The sequence below is a fragment of the Aquarana catesbeiana genome, linkage group LG01 (assembly GCF_042186555.1).
Source record: "Aquarana catesbeiana isolate 2022-GZ linkage group LG01, ASM4218655v1, whole genome shotgun sequence".
Classification (NCBI taxonomy): domain Eukaryota; kingdom Metazoa; phylum Chordata; class Amphibia; order Anura; family Ranidae; genus Aquarana; species Aquarana catesbeiana.
The window spans coordinates 730,666,822-730,689,867 of NC_133324.1; the positions used below are offsets into that span (position 1 = coordinate 730,666,822).

The window sequence follows — 23,046 nt, forward strand, 5'->3', positions numbered from 1 at the left end:
CCTACTGAATGCGGCTAAATACTGCATCCCACTTATGTGGAAGAAATGCACACCACTGACTGTTGGGTTATGGCTACGCAGAGTGGAGGAGATCAGGAAGTTGGAGGACTTAGTCCTGACAGCACATAACAAACAAGAACAACATACCAAGGCATGGAGACTCTGGATGATGTTTATATTCTCTGATGAAGGGATGGCGCTGCTTGCCACATGAATAATAAAACCCCACAGATCTGAAGATGACGTGCCCTGTCGCCCGGGCTCAAAATCCCCCCCCCCCTCACTCCCCACTCTTCCCCCTTAATGCTTCTCTGACTCTCTTTCTCCCCTTTCCCTTTTTCTTTCCTACCTCACTGGAATTTCTATGTTTTTTTTTTTCATTTTCTTTTTCTTATATGATCACCATGCTTTAGCTCGCCTTGCCTCTCCCTCAATATATCTCTCCTTTACGGTTGTATGCTTTTTTGTCACTCAGGGAAAGGGCAGTAGAACCAGACTTATAACCACGAAGACATGGTGAGACTTACTGTCCAGTACACCGTATTATTTTGAAGATGGAAAGTATGGAGGACGACTATTCCATTGTGATTATAGTTGGTTCAGATATTATGGTTACCATTATCGCATGTCACTACTTGTGAACACTAATTGTTAAGGCTGGCACTGTACTGCAGTATCTACCGCTTCCATCCTTTTATTTATTTTTGTTTTGTTTTCTTGGCTCTTATTCTTTGTCTTTGTATTGTTTTGAAAAACAATAAAAAATTTATATTTGAAAAAAATAAATAAATACTATAGCATTCCTTTAAATTCTATTAGCTTCTGATATCTCTCCTGGAGACTGAGGTGGGGAGATCTGCTAAAAAAGCTCCTCAGTGATCCCTCTGCCTCGCTACTATATAACAAATGCAAATTCCAGCAGGAGGTAATTTCCAGGCCAGGATATAATTTCTAATAATATAATTTCCTTTTAGTAGAACAAAAATTACACTAAATACTGTCCCAAAGTCCTCTCTACAAGACCACTTAAAATGTTAACATTAACTAAGGACTATCCTACTATGAGGCTAGATGAGAATCTTGTTTTAGGTGGGGCTGAACAGTGGTAGTTGAGATAACATTCTTGCCTTGCCACAAATCACAAACTACCTCCTGCTGGTATGGATGCTGGGGAATAGTATAGGAATATCAAGTAATCCTCCCTGTACTATTTACAAATACTAACCAAATCTACTACCATATGGTGGTTAGGGACCTATCACTAATGGTGGAGGCCAAAGTGTATGTTCTTGGCAGGGCCAACAGGTATTTTTCTATATTTGCAGCATTTGTTTTTAAAGAGATAAAAAAGGGGAATATATACATATTGTAGAGATGTAATTAATATTTGCTTAATTTGCCCAAATATATACTTTAAAGAGGAGTAGAACTCTGGAAGCTGTGCCCAAAAAAGGCAGGAGGAAGGCAAAGGACCAGTCACCAGTATTGCCTGTGGTCTCCTTGCAGTTAATCTTTCCTCATTACTGATTTACCATGCCTTGTTCTGCACAGTCACCATGTGTGGAGGCAGCCATCTTGGTAGTCAGGGAATTTGCTTCCTCAAGTCAGAGCTTCCAGTAAAAACAACAAACAGCAGCACAGTAATGGCATCTCCATCAGTCAAAGGCAGCAGTGCCTTAATTTCATACTGCAGATATACAACTGTGAGAATGCAGACATGGGAGTGCCTAGGCATCCTCATATACCAGGGAGTGCACTGCTATTTTCAGGAGGAATTCCAGACAAAAGGTAAAAAGTTTCAGGGTACTGCTTAGGCACAATAAATATTTCAAAATTTTCCCTTTAACATAGCAAATCTTCACATTCTGAGCTCATTTCCACCTGAAGTATAATTGACCACAGGCTTCTACTCAAAGTCTTGATATATCTCCAGACCAATGATGGTATTAGGAATCAAATACTGAAATCGCTGCTGTAAACATCTTTTGTTTATCGTAGTTCTGTGAATTTGAGGCACATTGGGTATATTCAAAAAGTACTACAAGAATGTAGATATGTTGCACATAACAAATGTAAAAACAGCTTTCATCCTGTCACCATGATGTGTACTCTGTTTCACACTTTTAGCTTAACTTGCGTCGAAACATGCATCTTAGTATAAATAATACATATGGTATCAAAGCTGTTAAACCATGAGGAGAACATTATATGGCTTAATCAAGCAAAATGAGACATCTTACAATTATTAATCCTCAAGAGGCTTGGTTGTGTGCAGCTGAATTCTGGTTGCATTACAACAAAGGTCAATTAGGCCTAATTTCACACTAGCACAACAATATTAAAAAAAAAGGTACAAAACAAATTTACTTTAATAATTAACATATTAACTAGCTTAAAGTCATAATATGGTTTACAAATTTAGTAGAATAAATGTTTGGATGCTCCGCGTTATAATACATACAATAAATATTACAACAATGATAAAAGAAAACAATAAAAATGATCACAAGATACAAATGCCAGCTTGGCAGTTTGGGATTTCCCCATCTAGTTTTATTTACATCTAACAAATATGGCAGTTCAAGCTTGCAAGTTCTTACAATGACATAGAAAAAACATAATTTAAGGTGTTGGGATACCTACCATACATATGTGCGTATTCTGGGTAAGGTTGACAGCCCAGGAGTCTGCATCTTCACGCCACATTAGCCGGTTACCATATTCCTATCCCGTGACAGTTGAACCCTGAAGTGAGGTGATACACATCACTTCTGGGATCTTAATAGGTAGGTGGGATCAGCAGACGTTCATTGGTCTCCCTCCCCTCTACTTGGCGGCCCCTGTTATGCAGGTTCTGGGTACGCAGATAGGAGCATGGAGCTCAGGATACATGGTGGAGGTGCGCAGGGGCTGGCTTGTCAGATTTACACTTATTGTGTGTAAAACCTTCTGCTGCTGATGTACGATATACATTGGTGGCAGCAAAAACTTTGAAGTGTATATCTAAGCAAAACCTTTTTTTAGTTGTTGGATAAAGTGGGGGAAGATTACACCCTCTGTCGAATTTTTACTGCTGTACCTGTCCCCACTGGGGACATTCAACTGTACCTGTCCCCAACTGGGAAAGAAAATAGAGGCAATTCCAAAATGATTAGAATAGTACCCAGAAGTAAAGGAAAATAGTTCAAAGACTCCTGTCCTAGTGACAACTGTGCATGAGAGGAATTTCCCCTAACTATAGGAAATTTCCTCTTACTTCCTGTTGCGTTTCTGGGACAGGAAGCAAAGGGAAATGTCCCAAATGGCACATTGATGGAGGGAGTTTTAACCCTTTGTATCTTATTCAAAACGTAAAAAAAAAAAAAAAATGTTATATGACATACACTTTAAGTACAACATTTGGTCAAAGGAGTTTTCACTTCTTGTCTAATGACTTTGCTGGCACGTAGCAAACCTGTATTAGTTGATGTGACTGTCAGAGAAAACTAATCACAGACACAGCAAATAGGATGTAAACACAATATCTACAGCCTTCCACAAAAGGCAGAAGCTTGGTTTTAAAGAAACGTCTTTTATAATTTAAAGCATAACCTGCTGTTGGCATTATTCTGATCTGACAAGGAAAAGTTTCAGGAATTCTTTAATAATCTATAAGGCTCACTTTTGTTGTCCGCATGCTTTCCTGTATTTTAAAACAGAACTAGAAATGTACACCACTGGTTTTATACAAATAAAAATACAAGAACAATTTGTAAATGCAATAAGGACTTTTCCCTGAAATAATCTACTTACAACAATTATTTACAGTTAAAATGGAGCATCTTAGAAACTTGATGGATGAGAGAAAATGGGAAACCAAATGGCTCAACAACCCATTAAAACTGCAATATTAATAAACTATAAAAACCCAAGGTTTGTCTCACTAAATAATTACATATACTTGGCCTGAAATTTAATGTAGTGCACACACTTTTGGTGTCTGGTTTTTGCCATCTGTGGAAGTTCCACATACCATGAAGACTTCAAATACAAGAACCAAAGCATGACACCAGTAATGAAGAAAAGGTCTGTTTTCAGGCCTTTGTAAATTCTACAATTCATGATACATTGCTTTGATATCTCTCTCTTTATATATACACTGTATATTTTAATTCGTGAAGAAGGTAAAAGGAAGAAGGATACTCACAAACAGAAGTAGCAGCAGAGGAGTCACTACAATACCCTGGAAATATAATATGAAAACGTTAATAATCATGATCAATTTCATAAAAACATGTTAAACATCATACAAAATTATTGCAAAGGATATTTTATGTAACAGCATTATTACTAATATGGAAATCTTTTAATATAGCATGTGTATCCTGTGCAATGCAGATTGTGATTTCATAGGGCAATGAGTGCCAGTATAGAAAAGGAAGTATACAGGGGCCCTGGCACAAACAGTAAACTTCTGTTGTCTTTTCTACAGTTTATAATACTATAATGAAGTGCTCTAAATAACAGAATGAACTGGTTCCATGGAACTGAACACTAGAACAACTTGCTCCTGTCCTCCAAGTCCCTTCCCTGAATGGTTGGCAAGTCTTTCAGCAGCCCGTGGCTTCCCTCTGGTTAAGCCAATCAGCTGCAGCCGCTGATCAGTGTAGTCTGACAGCAGAGTCTTCCCACTATCAGAATACAATGGCACAGCGCTGATTGCTGCTGGCTGATGAAATGAAAATGAACTGTCCATGGACAGCCTTAGTGCAATGAATGTAAAAAATGTTATAACCCAAACATGTGAACCAGGTCTAAAAAAAGGAATGTCTCCCTACAGAATGAGCTACACAAGTAGCACTTAGTAGAAATGATAACAGCAATGATTTTTTCCCCTTCTTTTGGTTAAACTGGATGGACTTGTTTCTTTTTTCAACCAGACTAACTATGATCACAAAAGGTTCCAGTTGAGGGTAATTGATCTCTCCTACATACAACTTGTTACAAGGAGGCCGTTTGCTCTATCCGTTTGATCAAAGTTTTATTGATTGCAACTCTTAGAGATGAATTACTAGCGATTCAGTAATGTTACTGAGATACTAAAAATCATCTATGAAGGGGCAGCTGTCCAGACAGGGCTTGCCCGTTCATTACCCTGCACAGAACAAAATTTGTTGGCGTCAGATTTCTGCAATACTGAGACCGTTATCCTTAGAACTCAATGGCGTTGGCTTTCTAAAGGCAAATAGACTGTGCACTTTGCAAATGCAGTTGCACTAATTTTCCCCAGTGCTTAGTGAATGTGGTGAAGCTTCACTTTGAAAAGAAAACCCAATCAGGTGCAAGGAAAATTAAAAGGAAATCAGCATGTTTACTTGCACGTGATTGAATGATGAAAATCAGTCTTATTGCCCTTAGTAAATAAACCCCAATAGTGATCTATGGGAGCACCTGCATTAACTACCAGTTTTCTCAACTAGGCTGGCCTCTGATAAAGGCTAATGCCTCATACACACGATCGGATTTTCCAACAACAAAACCGTGGAATTTTGTCCAAAGGGCGTTGTCTCAAACTTGTCTTGCATACACACAATTGTTTGCCAACAACTACGAACGTGGTGAGGTACTAGACGTACTACGTGGATTTTCAGTTCTTTAGCGCCACGATTTGGGCTCCTTCTGCTAATTTCGTGTTAGTAGAAGTTTGGTGGGTGTTGATTCGTGCTTTTTTTTTTTCCGAGCTTTTCATTTAGCACTTTTCAGTTTGCGCTTTTCATTTCGTGCTTTTCAGTTCATTTCTGAATGGCCGTTCATCAACCAGACATGTTGCGGATTCGGAGGAGATAACGGGTTATTTATTATTGGCCTTGGAGTTATTGCTTTGACATTATTTTTTGGTTGAATAATGATTTGATTTGGAATATTTTCGGATGCATAGAATGCACTATTTGGTTAAGTTCTATCGGCAGATAGCAAGTCTAATTGTATTTGTTTTCTTTTTTTAATGCACAATAAAAACATTGTGGAGAATAATACTTGGCTATGTGTTTTACTTCAAATGACATTTTGGGAGTAGGCAGTTACATTTAAAAAAATACAATGTAAAATTAACAAGGGACACCAACATAGTTGTATCTTTGATCTTAAAAACTATGGGATAATGGTGTTGTGGTAACTTGCCCAAAAAATTAAAAAAAAAAAAAAAGCCTTTGAAAATGTGTTTGCAATAACTCCATCAGTATCAACAGCAAAGCAGCTTCATTATTATCCCATTAAAGAAGAAGAGAATTGTGCGCTGCATTTCGAGATTTCATAATTTGCCATGTCATGAATGTTAATTCTCCATTACCAACGCTAGTTTACAAGACCGACTGCTTCTGGCTCGTCCTTGCTTCCGAGTATGCGTGTTTGTACTTTGGACTTTTGTCCGACGGATTTGTGTACACAAGATAGGAAAATCCGACAACACACATTTGTTGGCGGAAAATTTGAAGACATGCTAGCCAACATTTGTTGGCGGAAAATCTGACAACAACTGTCCGATGGAGCATACACACAGTCGGATTTTCCGCCAACAGCCTGACATCGAACATTTCCCAATGGAAAGTCCGATCGTGTGTACGGGGCTTTAGTCTTTAACCAAAGTGAAAGTGATCACACCTGAAAACATTCTAAAATGGCTTCAGCAATAAAATGCAAGCCTCAAAACATCTTCTCCAGTAGGACCAGAATCTATGGCCACGGTTTTTAGGCAAATCTGGATATTCACCTTACAGTTCTGAGGACTTACCCTGCCTCCTCCCGCTTTGCACACTTTCTTATTGGCCAGTAAGTCAGCTCATCAGAGTTGAGAACCCATAAGAAGCAGGCTAGTTTTTAACACTGCAGGGAAATGTTCACAACAGAGTTCCTGAGGTGCTAGGGAAGAGTTTTGAACTCATATGCAGGGTTCACTAGGTGCCTACATTTTATTTCTGCGGCCATTTTAGAAACTTTATCAGAGGTGGTGACAACTGTACTTTAAAGAGCTGATGACTGTAACGTAATAAACAGCTTCCATCTGTAAACACAGGGCATGTTTGCTTTTCGCAGCAGAAAGCTCTTTTAATACATGCCAACAAAACATGCAGTTACATTTATTTTAGACTTTTACAAATAATTGCCCTGTGGGAAAGAATGCAAGGGGCCTGCTATTGCCCTAACATTCCTGTGTTCAGTGCTAACACCCTCCACCCCTCTATCCAATTAGTAACCCACTTATTGGCTACATTACAAATTAAGGGTTTGGTTTTCTGGCTAGTAAAGCCAACACTGGCCAACTCGTGTTTTTTTATTTTTTTTTTACAGCTAGCAGAACTGTTGGCTTTAAAAGTTTAAACTAGCTGGTAGGTGCGCTTTAAGCAAAAATGCATATGCACATGTTTGCAAAACCTGCAGGGTGAACCAGTTCATAACAAAAAACACAACATGTCAATTTAATGTAAAAATAGTGATACATGAATATTTAAAAAGTATGTAGCGAGTGTTTCATCTGACTGCATTTCTTCTGTACCCAGGAGGCACCAGAGCCACACAGTTCTGTGCACACACTCTTCCACAGAGGCAACAGAACAACTATTAAACAAAGCTATACACAGCTCAAAGAGTTAAAAGCTTTGTAAGAAGTCTTGTCCAGCTACGGTAAAGGCCCAGTGTCTTTGTGAGATATTACTCAGGGGAGAACCAAAGCTGTGAGAGGGGAAATACACTTTGTAGCTTCAAGGATGCTAATGCAATAATGCTGCCTGTTGCTGCACCTATTCACCGATTTACTGATCAATTATAGACAAATTGATCAAACTCTTCGGTTTTCAATATCTAAATAGCAATGATACTAGTAATATAAACTTAGCCAATACATATTTTGGTCATGCGGCACTAACCCTTTAAAAGAAATCGACTTCAAACAACCATTATTCTGAAGAAAACACTTGGGATTACTCTGTTCTACCAATTTCCTCTATTCTCTTTCCTTCTTTTCCTATCTCTCTAGTGTGATATTTCTGGGTAATGCATGCACCAACCCAGAATCTCACTCCTACAACATCAAGCCATAGGGCCCTTTCACACGGGCGCCTCCATTTTGTGTCATCCGCTTACTGAGCGGGGGATCGTTCCGCTGACAGTCTGCTCACTGTGCTGAGCATAGACTGACAGAGTCCCGCTCTCCTCTATGGGGATATCGGATGACAACAGACTGCATGCCCTTGTCACCTGATCATATCCGATCCGATCCTTCAGACGGATGGAAAATAGGATCACCATCCATCTGGATTTGGCAGACAGGATTGGATCAGATAGCAGCGGGTGTCAGCGGACATGCCCCCGCTGACATCTGCTGCTCCATAGGAGTGAATGGAGGCTCCGATCAGGTCTGCATGAAAAACTGACAGGCGGACCTGATCGAAGCGCCTCTGTGAAAGGGGCCTTATAGACATCTTAAAGTTGGGGAACTTTTACATACTATGGTGTACAGCCAACACTTAATTTTTTGACAATGGTAGAAAAAGAAGCTGGGTAACTAAAGCCCATTATTTAACTCCTGCCACAAAACTGCCAATAATCTATAAATATATTCAATTATTTATTTGAAGTTTCCCTTCACACTTTCTAGTGTCTAATGTTATGTTCACATCTCCCAAAAAGTATGCGTTATGTTAAAGGATAAGTTCACCTTTTGGAACATGTAACATGCTCCAGCTACTGCTGCCTCCCCCCGATTTCCCCTTTAGTGCGACACCGGGTGAGGGATCATCTCTCCACACTCACTGTTACAATTAAAAAACAGCGCGGTCATGTGGGGATCCACCAACATGCCCGTGTCATTCATTCATAGTTTCCAGCGAATTAATGAACTACAAGTACCATCTGCCACTGTGGTAGACAGCTTGTAGTTCTGATGAGTGTCCTTGTAGTTCATTAACAAGCCCTGCAGCTTTCAAACTGACAGCCTGTATGGAGGTACGCGCAGAAAGCTGCAGGGCTTATCTGCATGCAGAAGCCTGACTGATCATGGACACAATGCCTTCAAGGCAAGAACGCCTCCCTGCAAGAAAATATATTAAGATGCAAATTTTTTTTCTGCAAAAATATGTGCACTTATTTTTTTTTTTTTTTTTTTTAAAGCAGAACTTATGCTTTCATTTTCTCTTGACTGGTAGTGAGTCAGTCAACAATAAGTGTCTTCAAATGTACTTGGGACAAACACAAATCTACAGTATCTCACAAAAGTGAGTACACCCCTCACATTTTTGTAAATATTTTATTAAATGTTTTCATGTGACAACACTGAAGAATTGACACTTTGCTACAATGTAAAATAGTGAGTGTACAGCTTGTATAAGTGTAAATTTGCTTTACACTATGACCCGAAGGGAAAATATAAAAAAGACCTTACCAAACTAATTGAAGCAGGTTTTAATGACCATTTACTTAATAAAAAAGAAAGAGCATATCTAGTTCCTATGGCCCCAAGGATACCGGTGATATACTTTCTCCCTAAAGTTCACAAAAATCCCGTCAAATCACAGGGGAGACCTATCATCAGCGGTCTGGACTCTGTGACCTCCCGAATTGGGAAATACAGTGTCTCACAAAAGTGAGTACTCCCCTCACATTTTTGTAAATATTTTATTATATCTTTTCATGTGACAACACTGAAGAAATGACACTTTGCTACAATGTAAAGTAGTGAGTGTATAGCTTGTATAACAGTGTAAATTTGCTGTCCCCTCAAAATAATTCAACACACATGCATTAATGTCTAAACCGCTGGCAACAAAAGTGAGTACACCCCTGAGTGAACATGTTCAAATTGGGCCCAAAGTGTCAATATTTTCTGTGACCACCATTATTTTCCAGCACTGCCTTAACCCTTTTGGGCATTGAGTTCACCAGAGCTTCACAGGTTGCCACTGGAGTCCTCTTCCACTCCTCCATGATGACATCACTGAGCTGGTGGATGTTAGAGACCTTGTGCTCCTCCACCTTCCATTTGGGGATAACCCACAGATGCTCAATAGGGTTTAGGTCTGGAGACATGCTTGGCCAGTCCATCACCTTTACCCTTGGCTTCTTTAGCAAGGCAGTGGTTGTCTTGGAAGTGTGTTTGGGTTGGTTATGTTGTAATTCTGGTCTGCGGCCCAGTCCCCTGAAGGGAGGGGATCATGCTCTGCTTCAGTATGTCACAGTACATGTTGGCATTCATGGCTCCCTCAATGAACTGTAGCTCCCCAGTGCTGGCAGCACTCATGCAGCCCCAGACCATGACACTCCCACCACCATGCTTGACTGTAGGCAAGACAGACTTGTCTTTGTACTCCTCACCTGGTTGCCACACACGCTTCACACCATCTGAACCAATTAAGTTTATCTTGGTCACATCAGACCACAGGACATGGTTCCAGTAATACCTGGAACCTTAAGTCTTAAGCAAACGGTTTAGAACCTTGGAGTCCTAAGCAAACTGTTTCCGGGCTTTCTTGTGCATCATCTTTAGAAGAGGCTTCCTTCTGGGACGACAGCCCTGCAGACCAATTTGATGCAGTTTGCGGCGTATGGTCTGAACACTGACAGGCTGCCCCCCCACCCCTTCAACCTCTGCAGCAATGCTGACAGCACTCATACGTCTATTTCCCAAAAACAACCTCTGGTTATGATACTGAGCACGTGCACTTAACTTCTTTGGTCGACCGTGGCGAGGCCTGTTCTGAGTGGCACCTGTCCTGGTAAACCGCTATATGGTCTTGGCCACAGTGCCGCAGCTCAGTTTCAGGGTCTTGGCAATCTTCTTATAGCCTAGGCCATCTTTATGTAGAGCAACAATTCTTTTTTTTCAGATCCTCAGAGTTCTTTGCCATGAGGTGCCATGTTGAACTTCCAGTGACCAGTATGAGAGAGTGAGAGCGATAACACAAATATTAAAACACACCTGCTTCCCATTCACACCTGAGACCTTGTAACACTAACGAGTCACATGACACCGGGGGGGGGGGGGGGGAGAGAGATGGCTAGTTGGGCCCAATTTGGAAATTTTCACTTAGGGGTGTACTCACTTTTGCTGCCAACGGTTTAGACATTAATGGCTGTGTGTTAAGTTATTTTGAAGGGACAGCAAATTTACACTGTTATACAAGCTTTACACTCAATACTTTACATTGCAGCAAAGGTTTGTTAGTTTTTCTAATCATTAGTGGGTCAAATCGATGTTCGTTTTCAACTGCAGTGACAGGAAAATTCAAAGGAGCAGAATGGAAAATGTTTCTCAAACAAATAAATAACTGTGTATGTGTATTTTGTTCAGTTAAGTCCACTTATTTCAAAATCAAATGATGAAAGCAAATTCAATTTTTTTAAACAACAAACAAAGGTTCTAAGATTGTTCTGAGAATTTGCATACAACTTTGTATTTAATCTGTGTAGCTGCTTGCTCAGACTTCTGCCTCAATGCTAATATAATTATTAAACTAAAAAAAACCCAAAACTTTACTTTTGTAGTCTAGCATCTGAGAAAGATTAATTTACTTAGGCAGGAAAAATGTTTTCATTGTCTTTTCATTATAAAATAAACATGTTTTAGAGCTATTCAGACTGTATACAGACTGTAACTATTCAGACTGCATACTGTAAGTCCAAAGTTACGCATTTGCATGTATGGGAAAATTGGAAATAATGAGCATAAGCTTTTTATTTTAGTATGACTTTTTTGTATTTTTATCTATCATATACAGTATAAGGATTAATACTGTTAACATTACAGGGGAAAAAAAAGGGAATTCTAGCAGTACAAGTGGATCACACAGAGTTCCCTCGACAAAGAGCAAAGAAACGGAGTGCATGTAGATATCTATTGAACACTGAAAACAGCAAAACACTTTATTATTCACTAAACCAATGTATTTCTTACTGTCAGCAGCTTAAAAATGTTAACACAAACTGTCCAGAAATAATTCCTAGCCTAATTGTACAGTACCAACACAGAACGAGTTCTGAACATTATATGCAGAGCAATCACCCCTTTGAATTGTCATTCTTTCATCCAAGATATACTCTCTCTATAAGGGAACATGCATTGTACCGGCTTGATGATCATCTGCCGTGATCCTTCTATAATGGAAATCAAGACTTCAATATGCACATTTGCTTTTTAATCACTGGAACCTTTATATTGGTTTGAGGATATGAAGAATGACTATATGGCCAACAGGAGCATGCAGGCGGGTTAAATGAAACAAGCTACAAAGTGACCTCTGGTTACAAATTTCCATTATAGAGCACACACTGAACGGCAGAAAATGTACGCAACAGTGTTAATTTTATTGCCGAAAATATTTTCGTTGATGAAATTAACAATATTATTAAGAATAAATAGGGGGCATCTACTAAGCTGCTGAAAGATTTTTTTTTTTTTTTTTTTAAAGGCTTTTCTTTTTTTTTTTCCCTAATATTTAATGTTGGTAATATATTCAGGTAATACACTATGGGGTAGATTTACTAAAACTGGAGCACTCAGAATGTGGTGCAGCTGTGCATGGTAGCCAATCAGCTTCTAACCTCAACTTATTCAATTAAGCTTTGGCAATAAAACCTATTCAGAGTTGCACCAGATGCACTCTCCAGCTTTAGTAAAACACCCTTTATCTTTATCTCTCCCAAGTATTGGGTTGTCTGCCTTTACACGCACATGAACTTTAATGGCATCCCAGTCTTAGTCCGTAGGTTCAATATTGAGTTGGCCCACCCTTTGCAGCTATAACAAGTTCAACTCTTCTGGGAAGGCTGTCCACAAGGTTTAGGAGTGTGTCTATGGGAATGTTTGACCATTCTTTCAGAAGTGCATTTGTGAGGTCAGGCACTGATGTTGGACCAGAAGGCCTGGCTCGCATTCTCCGCTCAAATTCATCCCAAAGGTGTTCTATGGGTCTATCGGGTTGAGGTCAGGACTCTGTGCAGGCCAGTCAAGTTCGTCCACTCCAAAACCACTCATTTATGGACCTTGCTTTGTGTACTGGTGCGCAGTCATGTTGGGACAGGAAAGAGCCATCCCCAAACTGTTCCCACAAAGTTGGGAGCATGAAATTGTCCAAAATGTCTTGGTATGCTGATGCCTTAAGAGTTTCCTTCACTGGAACTAAGGGGCCAAGCCCAAGCCCAACCCCTGAAAAACAACCCCACGCCATAATCCCCCCTCCAGAAAATGATTTGGACCAGTGCACAAAGTAAGGTCCATAAAGACATGGATCAGCAAGTTTGGGGTGAAGGAACTTCACTGGACTGCACAGAGTCCTGACCTCAACCCGATAGAACACCTTTGGGATGAATTAGAGTGGAAACTTTGAGCCAGGCCTTCTCATCCAACATCAATGCCTGACCTCACAAAATGCGCTTCAAATGGTCAAACATTCCCATAGACACACTTCTAAACTTTGTGGACGGGCTACCCAGAACAGCTGAAGCTGTTATAGCTGCAAAGGGTGGGCCAACTCAATATTGAACCCTACGGACTAAGAGTGGGATGCCAATATGTATCCCAAGTTCATGTAAAAGGTAGGCATCCCAATACTTTTGACAATAGTGTATGTGCAATGGCATTACAGCCAATAGTAACAGTTACAGTTTTGTTTTGTTTTTTAAATATATTTTAAAGTTGCATTTCTGTTTGTCAAAAAACAATATTTTTGTCTATGAGACTTGGTTTTAATTTATAAAGATGTTCAAACCTTGATACCATAAATAATAACATATTCGATTCTTACTCAAGGAGCATATAAAGATTTAGGCAATTCTAGAGAAATGCTTAAATAACGCATTACAATTTAGTCAACTATTTTAGTCGACTAAAATACGACAAACTATTCAGATGACTAAAATATGACTAAAAGTAAAATGTAATTTTAGTCAAAAGACTAGGACTAGACCTAAATCGAAATTTGACGTAAAAAATAACACTGGTATACAAGCACCTGGGGTGTTGCCTGCTTCCCAGATCAGAAGTCAATTTAATGTGAGAAAATTCGCATACCGGGCTTCTGATCTGGATCACAGGTTTTTGCATATGTAATTTTTTTTTTTTTTGTGCAAATCCTAGATCAGGAGTAGGCAACCTTTTGAGCACAGTGTGCTGAAAAATGTTTTCAAAGAAACTGAGCGTGCCGATTTTATAACAAAAAAAAATGTCAACTTCACACTCTCAATCACGAAAAGGATTTTTTATAATGTAAATGCTGTAAACTAGTAGTGAGAAATTAACATCCCGCACTCTCATGCCTGGGATCACTGTCCCCCCTGCTCTTCTATCCCACCACTGTACCCCCCTGCTCTTCTATCCCACCACTGTACCCCCCTGCTCTTCTATCCCACCACTGTACCCCCCTGCTCATCTGCCCCACCACTGTAACCCCCCTGCTCATCTGCCCCACCACTGTACCCCCCCTGCTCATCTGCTCCACCACTGTACCCCCCCGCTCATCTGCCCCACCACTGTACCCCCCCCGCTCATCTGCTCCACCACTGTTCCCCCCCGCTCATCTGCTCCACCACTGTTCCCCCCCGCTCATCTGCTCCACCACTGTTCCCCCCCCCCGCTCATCTGCCCCACCACTGTTCCCCCCCCTGCTCATCTGCCCCACCACTGTACCCCCCCCTGCTCATCTGCCCCACCACTGTACCCCCCGCTCATCTGCCCCACCACTGTACCCCCCGCTCATCTGCTCCACCACTGTACCCCCCGCTCATCTGCCCCACCACTGTTCCCCCCCCCCGCTCATCTGCCCCACCACTGTTCCCCCCCCGCTCATCTGCCATCTGCCCTACCACTGTACCCCCCGCTCATCTGCCCCACCACTGTACCCCCCGCTCATCTGCCCCACCACTGTACCCCCCGCTCATCTGCCCCACCACTGTACCCCCCCGCTCATCTGCCCCACCACTGTTCCCCCCCTGCTCATCTGCCCCACAACTGTTCCCCCCCCCCTGCTCATCTGCCCCACCACTGTACCCCCCCTGCTCATCTGCCCCACCATTGTAACCCCCTGCACATCTGCCCCACCACTGTACTACCCTGCACATCTGCCCCACCATTGTAACCCCCTGCACATCTGCCCCACCACTGTACTACCCTGCACATCTGCCCCACCATTGTAACCCCCTGCACATCTGCCCCACCACTGTACTACCCTGCACATCTGCCCCACCATTGTAACCCCCTGCACATCTGCCCCACCACTGTACTACCCTGCACATCTGCCCCACCATTTTAACCCCCTGCACATCTGCCCCACCACTGTACTACCCTGCACATCTGCCCCACCACTGTACCCCCCTACTCATCTGTCCCACATCTGTAACCCCCTGTACATCTGCCCCACCACTGTACCACCCTGCACTTCTGTCCCACCACTGTAAACCCCTTCCATCTGCCCCATCAAAATCCCCCCTTTCTCATCTGCCCCATCAAAATCCCCCCTTTCTCATCTGCCCCACCACTGTAGCTCCATGCACATCAGCTCCACCTCTGAACCATCTTCTCATCTGTCCTAACACTGAACTTATCTGCTCATCTTCCTCACCACTGTAACCCCCTTCGTCATCTGCCCCACGAAACTGTTCCTCCTGCACATCTGTCCCATCTGCTCTTCTTTCCCACCACTGTATGCCCCTGCTCATGTGTTCCACCAATGTACCTTCCTACTCCTCTGCACATCTGCCCCACCTCTGTACCCCCTGCTCCTCTGCCCCACTGCTGTAACCCCCTGCTACTCTGCCCCACCGCTGCAACCCCCTGCTCATCTGCCCCACTGTCCCCCCTGCTTTTCTGTCCCACCACTGTACCCCCTTGCTCTTCTGTCCCATCATTGTAACCCCCCTGCTCATCTGCCCCATCAATGTACCCCTTTTCTCATCTGCCCCACCACTGTACCTCCCTGCACATCTGCTCCACTGCCGTATCCCCATGCTCTTCTGTCTCACTACTGAATGACCTTCTCATCTGTCCTAACACTGAACCCATCTGCTCATCTACCGAACCACTGTAACCCGCTTTCTCATCTGCCCCACCAATGTACCTCCTGCACATCTGTCTCACCTTTGTACCCCCCTGTTCTGCCCCACCTCTGTTCCCCCTGCTCTCCTGCCCCTCCACTGTTCCCCCTGCTCTTCTGCCCCACCACTGTAACCCCCTGCTCATATGTCCCACCAATAAACCTCCTTTTACATCTGCCCCACTGCTCTACCCCCTGCTTTTCTGCCCCAACACTGAACCCCCCAGCTCATCTGGCCCAACACTGTATCCCCCTGCTCTTTTGTCCCACTGCTGAACCCCCTTCTCATCTCTTCCACCACTGTACCTCCCTGCACATCTACTTTTTTGATTCAATATAGCGCGATAGTCTTCCTCTTCCACATCTACCCCACTGCTGTACCCTCCTGCTCTTCTGTTCCACCTCTAAGCCCCTCCTGCTCATTTTTCCCATCGCTGTACCCTCTTCTCATCTATGATATGCGTAATACGCAGAGTGGTGAAAGGAGCAGAGATGAGACACATCTGCCTGTCCTGGCACACTCATCCTGCTGATCTACCTCTCGCATCCAGCCCACATGCTTGTATGTGATGTCACATACAAGCATCTGGAAAGGGTGCGCAATGATGAGCTCAGGTCAGGGGCATTTTCTGAAAGCAGTAGACATGTATGCAAGATCATAAGTTGGGCCCCTGCAGCTGGATGGTGGATGGAGCTAGCAGGACTGTGATTGGCTTTAGCAGTGGCCAAAGACAGTCTTCCTTCTCCTGAAAACAAGGTCCGCCCTCCTAGCAGAACCGCACCCAATCTCTTCCCCATCACAAAAGCTGACGATCGCAGCTACAACAAAGTTTCCCATCTTTTACAATGTGTGGGGGCACAGTGCCTCAGTGCAGGTGCGGCGTGGGGAACTCGGGAAATTGGAATGCATTAGCGTCTCACTGACTCTTCCCTGCAATGCTCTGCTGATGGGGAGGGAGTCGAGTGCAGGCAAAAGAGGCTTCGAGTGATGCTTGCGGCACCAGTGCCAGGGGTTGCCTACCCCTGACCTAGAATCTCGACTTGCTTTATAATATAAATTGTGACCAAAGTGTAAATGGTAAATGTGACTCCTACCTACCTACAGGCCAGAGAACCAGTAAGAAGATGCAGGTGATGGGAAATGGTCGCATACAAAGAAACAAGACTGGATGAATTGACAATTTCCATTAAAGCTAGACAGACTAAATATGTCATCACCTAGGGTATACACTTGCTAAACCCTTTACATTCACATCCGTTAGAAGATACTATGCTTGTCTGTTTTTTATTGTATTCTCCAAGTTAGCTGGGAGTTAAACAAATGACACACATTTTTAGGAATCTTTTGTGGCGATTTGATCACAGGCCCTTTTTTCTCCCTTTGATAATCAAAATAATGTTTTTGTTGGGGGGGGGGGGGGGGTATTTTTCGATAGTACAGCTCCAGTTTTCATTATAATCATCTAAAACTGTCTAATCATTGGTGGGTTGCAGATCTTTTTAAGATGAGGGCAACAAGGAAACTGACAACAGCAGACTGTTCACAATGTAAAGCAAATTCTGTGTTTAATGAAAGGTGAGACAGCACTTTGAAGAAGAAGAAATCCAGCAGGGGTTAACATTAGCCAAAAGTAAGGTGGACAAGCCTGGCAGTGGTTCTTTTATTAAAATAAGTACATAATGATAATACACTGAAAATATAACTTGTCTCTACATCTACAGAGAACAATTGTAAAAGCACTGTAAGCTACAACTAATGAAAATGTGCTTCTCATTGCTGCCATCCTAATAATAGGATCAATCTAATTGGCTTGTTTGAGTCACCACACTTTTGACATTCTCAGTGCTCTTTGTACTGCATTACTGAATACATTTGATACGTTTAATTTAGAATTGAGACAACCAAGTTACATTACAACAGTACAAATAGTGATGTACTGATAAATCAGCCGTCGAAAATCATTAGGCGAAAATAGGGCTATCTGCGTTTTGCCGATAGAAAAAAAGTCGCCAATAAATTGCAATCTTGCTGCAATTTTCATAGGTCATGTGACTCAAAAACTGCATCAAAACTGCAACATGGGTGCATTTTTGCTATGTTTTAAATGCATTTCAATGGGGAAGCATGCAACGGACCAGTGTGAAGACATACATAGAATTTAAAGGGATGCATCCTTCTTGAGCTTTTTTTTAAGGCAAAAAATTCTATATAATAGATATATATTTTTGCCGTTGGAATAAACTCCGAAGCTTTCTCTGATGGAGTTCCGACAGAACTCTGTTCTAGTGGTCTTGCATACACACAGTCACACCAAAGTCCGACCGTCCAGAACGTGGTGATGTACAACACGTACGACGGGACTAGAAAAAGGAAGTTCAAAAGCCAGTAGCCAATAGCTTCCGTCTCGTACTTGCTTCAGAGCATGCGTCGGAACAGCATACAGAAGAGCGGTTTTCCTGATAGGAATTAGTTCTATCGGAAATATTTAGAACATGTTCCATTTCTAGGTCCGTCAGAATTTTCGAAAAAAAAAGTTGGACTTTTTCTGTCGGACATTCCGCTAGTGTGTACGCGGAATAAGTGCAACCTGAATTTTCGGTTTCTGTCCAGAATTTTCATTGCGGTGCACCTCTAACTGAAACCAGTAAGGCTGGCTATACATTAGGCAAATTTCTTTGTTTCAACCATGGGTGGAAGGAAAGAAAATTGCTCAATTCCCCCATCAACACATTCAGTGTTGATAGGGGAATCCCTCCCGCTGTGCTATTGTATTCTGACAGAGGGAGGTTTCCCAGCCATCAGAATACAATGAATAATGCTGTTGGCTATAACCAGTGTCAGTAATCGCACAAAAAAAAAAAAAATCGATAAGATTGACTTCAGTACAACCAGCCTTTACGTAGATGGATCGAAATTCGATCTGTCTGTGTCCGGCTTATTAATATTATTCGCCTAGCAGTAAGAAGGGTCGCTGGTTCGAATCCCAACCATGACACTACCTGCCTGGAGTTTGCATGTTCTCCCTGTGTCTGCGTGGGTTTCCTCCGGGTACTCCGGTTTCCTCCCACACTCCAAAGACATGCTGGTAGGTTAATTGGATCCTGTCTAAATTGTCCCTAATATATGAATGTGAGTTAGGGACCTTAGATTGTAAGCTCCTTGAGGGTGTAGGGACTGATGTGAATGTATAATGTATATGTAAAGCGCTGCGTAAATTGACGGCGCTATATAAGTACCTGAAATAAATAAAAAATAAAATAAATAAAAATACAGGATTTATTTAGTGCTGACAGTTTCACAGTGCTTTATAACATACGGGCAAACAGTACAATTACAATACAATTTAATATAGTAGTAATAGTAATCAGAGAGCTTATAATCTTAGAGGGAGGGTCAAGAGACACAAACAGGTGATAACTGCGGGGGACGGGCTGATGGAGAAAATAAATGTACAATTGTTAGACAAGGGCCAGATAGACTTCTCTAAAGAGATGAGTTTTCATCGTCTGAAAGTGAACAGAGTAGGAGATAGTTGGATAGATTGGGGTAGAGAGCTCCAGAGGATGGGAGAGGCTCTGGAGAAGTCCTAGAGGCGAGCATGGGATGAGGTGACAAGGGACCTAGAGAGCAGGATGTCTTGGGAGGAACAAAGAGAATGAGCTGGCTGGTATTTTGAGACTAGGTTAGTGATGTAGCTGGGGGCAGAGTTGTAGGTGGCTTTGTAAGTTATTGTTAGTACCTTGAATTTAAGTCGTTGGGTGAGCGGAAGCCAGTGGAGGGATTGGCAGAGAGGGTAGCAGGCACTGACTGAGCGGTTTGTAAGGTGGACAAGCCTGGCAGTGGTTTCTTTATTAAAATAAGTACATAATGATAATACACTGAAAATATAACTTGTCTCTACATCTACAGAGAAGCAATTCTACCTCAAATATCTCACCAATCTGGCCAATCCAGGATTAAGCACATATGTATAGGACTAAACATAGCATCTGTCCTGTTCTTTGTACTTGTTTGAATTACTCACCATGCTTGTCTAATGAGAATACCTTGTTTAATGAGAATAGAAACAATGACTCTGCTACTTTGCTATAAAAAGGACACTGCTTGTATTGCTGGACCTTAAAAAGTGAGCGGAATTCATAAAAATGATAGTGGTCACCCCACAACATCCTCCTCTTTTCATTTTACATTATTAAGTAAATAAATTCCCTCAGACACCGGCATTGCAAAGTTCCCACTACCCTGGAAAGGATATGTTTATATCATGTGGCATTCCAACAGTACTTGAAGGCTTACACATCTGCTCCTAACCTTACAAAGTTGTATGGGCTTCCTCACCTGAAGTGAAATTGCCTACTCTGATTTTACTGCCTTTAGGAAGCTATGTACAGTACCTTGCTGGCCACTCCCACCAGCCATAACCTACTTGCATTGAATAGAGAACCACAGAGACCCAGTGATGATGTCTAAGAGTCCAAAATAAGGTATGTTATACAACCAAACAGGTTTTAATTAAAAAATTAATTAGTATATGGAGAGAAAGCAGATGAAACTTTAGCTTTAACCACATCTACCAAGCTACATATATAAATGACATGGTAGACAAGTGGTTAAAATCAAGCTCATAGTTGCTGTTGCACCTGTGAGCTTGATACAGTACTCCTCCAGTCCCCCTCAGTGTCCTCTGTGTTCTTCCGGTCCCCCCTGTCCCAAATCTGTCAGGATGGAGAGCAGAGGAAGGAGCCAGTAAATCTATCATTTACTGGCTCCTCCTTTTTCTGAATCAACAGAGTCGGTGATCACTGACTGACCATTCATAACTGAGCATTGTAAACTGTGTTTACGATGTCTCGGTTTATGAATGAACAGGAGCCTCTGTGTCCTTCCCTTTCCCTGTCTCAAAGGGGAGATGTCAGGGGTCTGTTCAGACCCGTGATGTCTCACCAAAGCCCCCCCCCAACAGGGCTGATTAAAAAAAAAAAACTGTAATAAATAATATTTAAAAGGGAAAACTGTAAAAAATAAATGAAAATAAATAAAATAAAAACACTGACACTTCCCCCCCCCCCCCCCCCCCGAAAAAAGCACTGTAAAAAAAAAAAAAAAAACTACTGACCCAGTTCACGGTCACATGACAATTAAAAAAAAAAAAAAAGTAGTAGTATCGGTATTGGTGAGTACTTGAAAAAAGTATCAGTACTTGTACTCGGTCTTAAAAAGTGGTATCGGTGCAACCCTATTTTCCACATTTGGCTATCCACTGAAAAGAGTCAGCCTTACAGATCAGACTGCAGTATGTGCATCCAGCAGAACGAGAATTCAGAAGACAACTGACACAGACACATGTGCAATCAGCAAAGGAATGAACTTCCTTCAATAAATGATTATCTGTCCTTTTCAGAGCAAGGTCATCATCATCACAGTTAAAGTCATTTGCAAAGCTGCGCTTTCCAACAGCAACTGTGTCAGTGCAAAGAGGCTTCCTTCTCTGCCCGGCATGCTCTGGAACTTTCAGGAAATCCATTTACACCTCTGATGTGAAACTCTGCTGCAATGTATTGCTGAGATTTTAGCGGTGTTAAAAGAAGACTCTTTGCCTAAGCAGTGATAGAAAAATTGGAAATCAATCCATACAAATCTCTGCAAATGCATTTCCAAGACTTTACAAAACATTGTATTCTAATGTAAAATATTGATTTCAGATTGTCTTTGTTAGGTTAATAAGAGATATTTCAGAGTGACTTTCAGTGGCAAAGTGTTGGGAACATCCACTATGGTGAAAACTGAGTCAGCCCCGCTAAAAGTCAAATGTGATAATTGGCCCAGTGTGGAAATTACAGATACAACTTTATAAAAACAATTTAGGATTGAAAAAGTCAAGGCCCGAAAACAAATATGGCAATGTATGTAAAGGAATAACTGGACGTATTTTATTATCAATATGGCAAGTCCAAGATCAAAAAAAAGGCACACATATAGATATATTATGCAAAGTATAGATTGTGGTGCCTTTATATACATGCTCACTCCTACTAAATGTGGTGCTGAAGTGTGAGCAAAGGTTCAAGTGAAGAAAGCAGTCAGATACCAATTGACAGACTAAAGAAAGGTAAGCCATGTCCATTTGTTATGTTCTGCATTTAGGTTAAGGTGCACCTGTTGTCCTGTACAAAAAAAAAAATTCTATACAAGGAACAGATGTAAAGATTTAAAGAGTGTGGATAGATAAGTCGGCACTAGCATCAAGCTTTGGACATCAAAGGGGATGGAAATGGTCAAGAATAGTAAAATTTGACTAAGAAAAGTCCATGTAGTCCAAGCAATAGCACTTGGAGAGGCAGCCCAGTGAAAAGTAAGAAGCAACTTCTGGAACAGCTGGAGATCAAGCACAGGCACCAATGTAAGTGTTGTATAAAACTAAATTTAATACACAATTGGATGTGGGTATTCACAAAAGTGAAATAATCAAAGGCATTGGTTACAAATTGCAGGGTGTCCGTGAAGTGGGTACATCTGGGAGGCTGCTCACTGGTTGCTCAGAGCGGGCCGCGCTGGTGGTTTCCGGCACTTCCTAGATTTTAAAAGGGAAAGGGAGCCAAGGGATGACGTCACTTCTGGAATGAGAAGAACCAATAGGCGACGCGTTTACGGAGCATGCGCTCCTTCTTCAGGCCTATCTAGTGAGAAGCCTTCCGGATGTACCCTCCTCACGGACACCCTGCAATTTTTGCCCAACGCCTTTGATTACTTCACTTTTGTGAGTACCCACATCCAATTGTGTATTAAATGTACTTTTATACTACACTTAGATTGGCACCTGTGCTTTATTTCCAAAGATTTAAAGAGTAGGCGTGCTTGTCCATTGTTCTTATTCGTTCCTGCAGGCTTCCTAAAAAAAAAGTTTAATTGCAAGGAATAACAGTTTTAATGATTATCAGGCTTAAATGGCCTCCAGTTTGGTATCAGGGAAACATTTGCAACATTTTTCTG

General features: G+C 41.8%; 1 protein-coding gene across 1 annotated transcript in view; it reads right to left on the minus strand.

Moving 5' to 3' along the window:
• Positions 1-23,046, minus strand: part of SLC10A7 (solute carrier family 10 member 7) — a gene marked incomplete in the record, with an annotated part of 287,910 nt that overhangs the window by 77,010 nt on the left and 187,854 nt on the right. Inside the window, 1 exon segment of the mRNA XM_073604635.1 lies at positions 4,187-4,222. Within this exon segment, the coding sequence (XP_073460736.1) occupies positions 4,187-4,222 (36 nt within the window).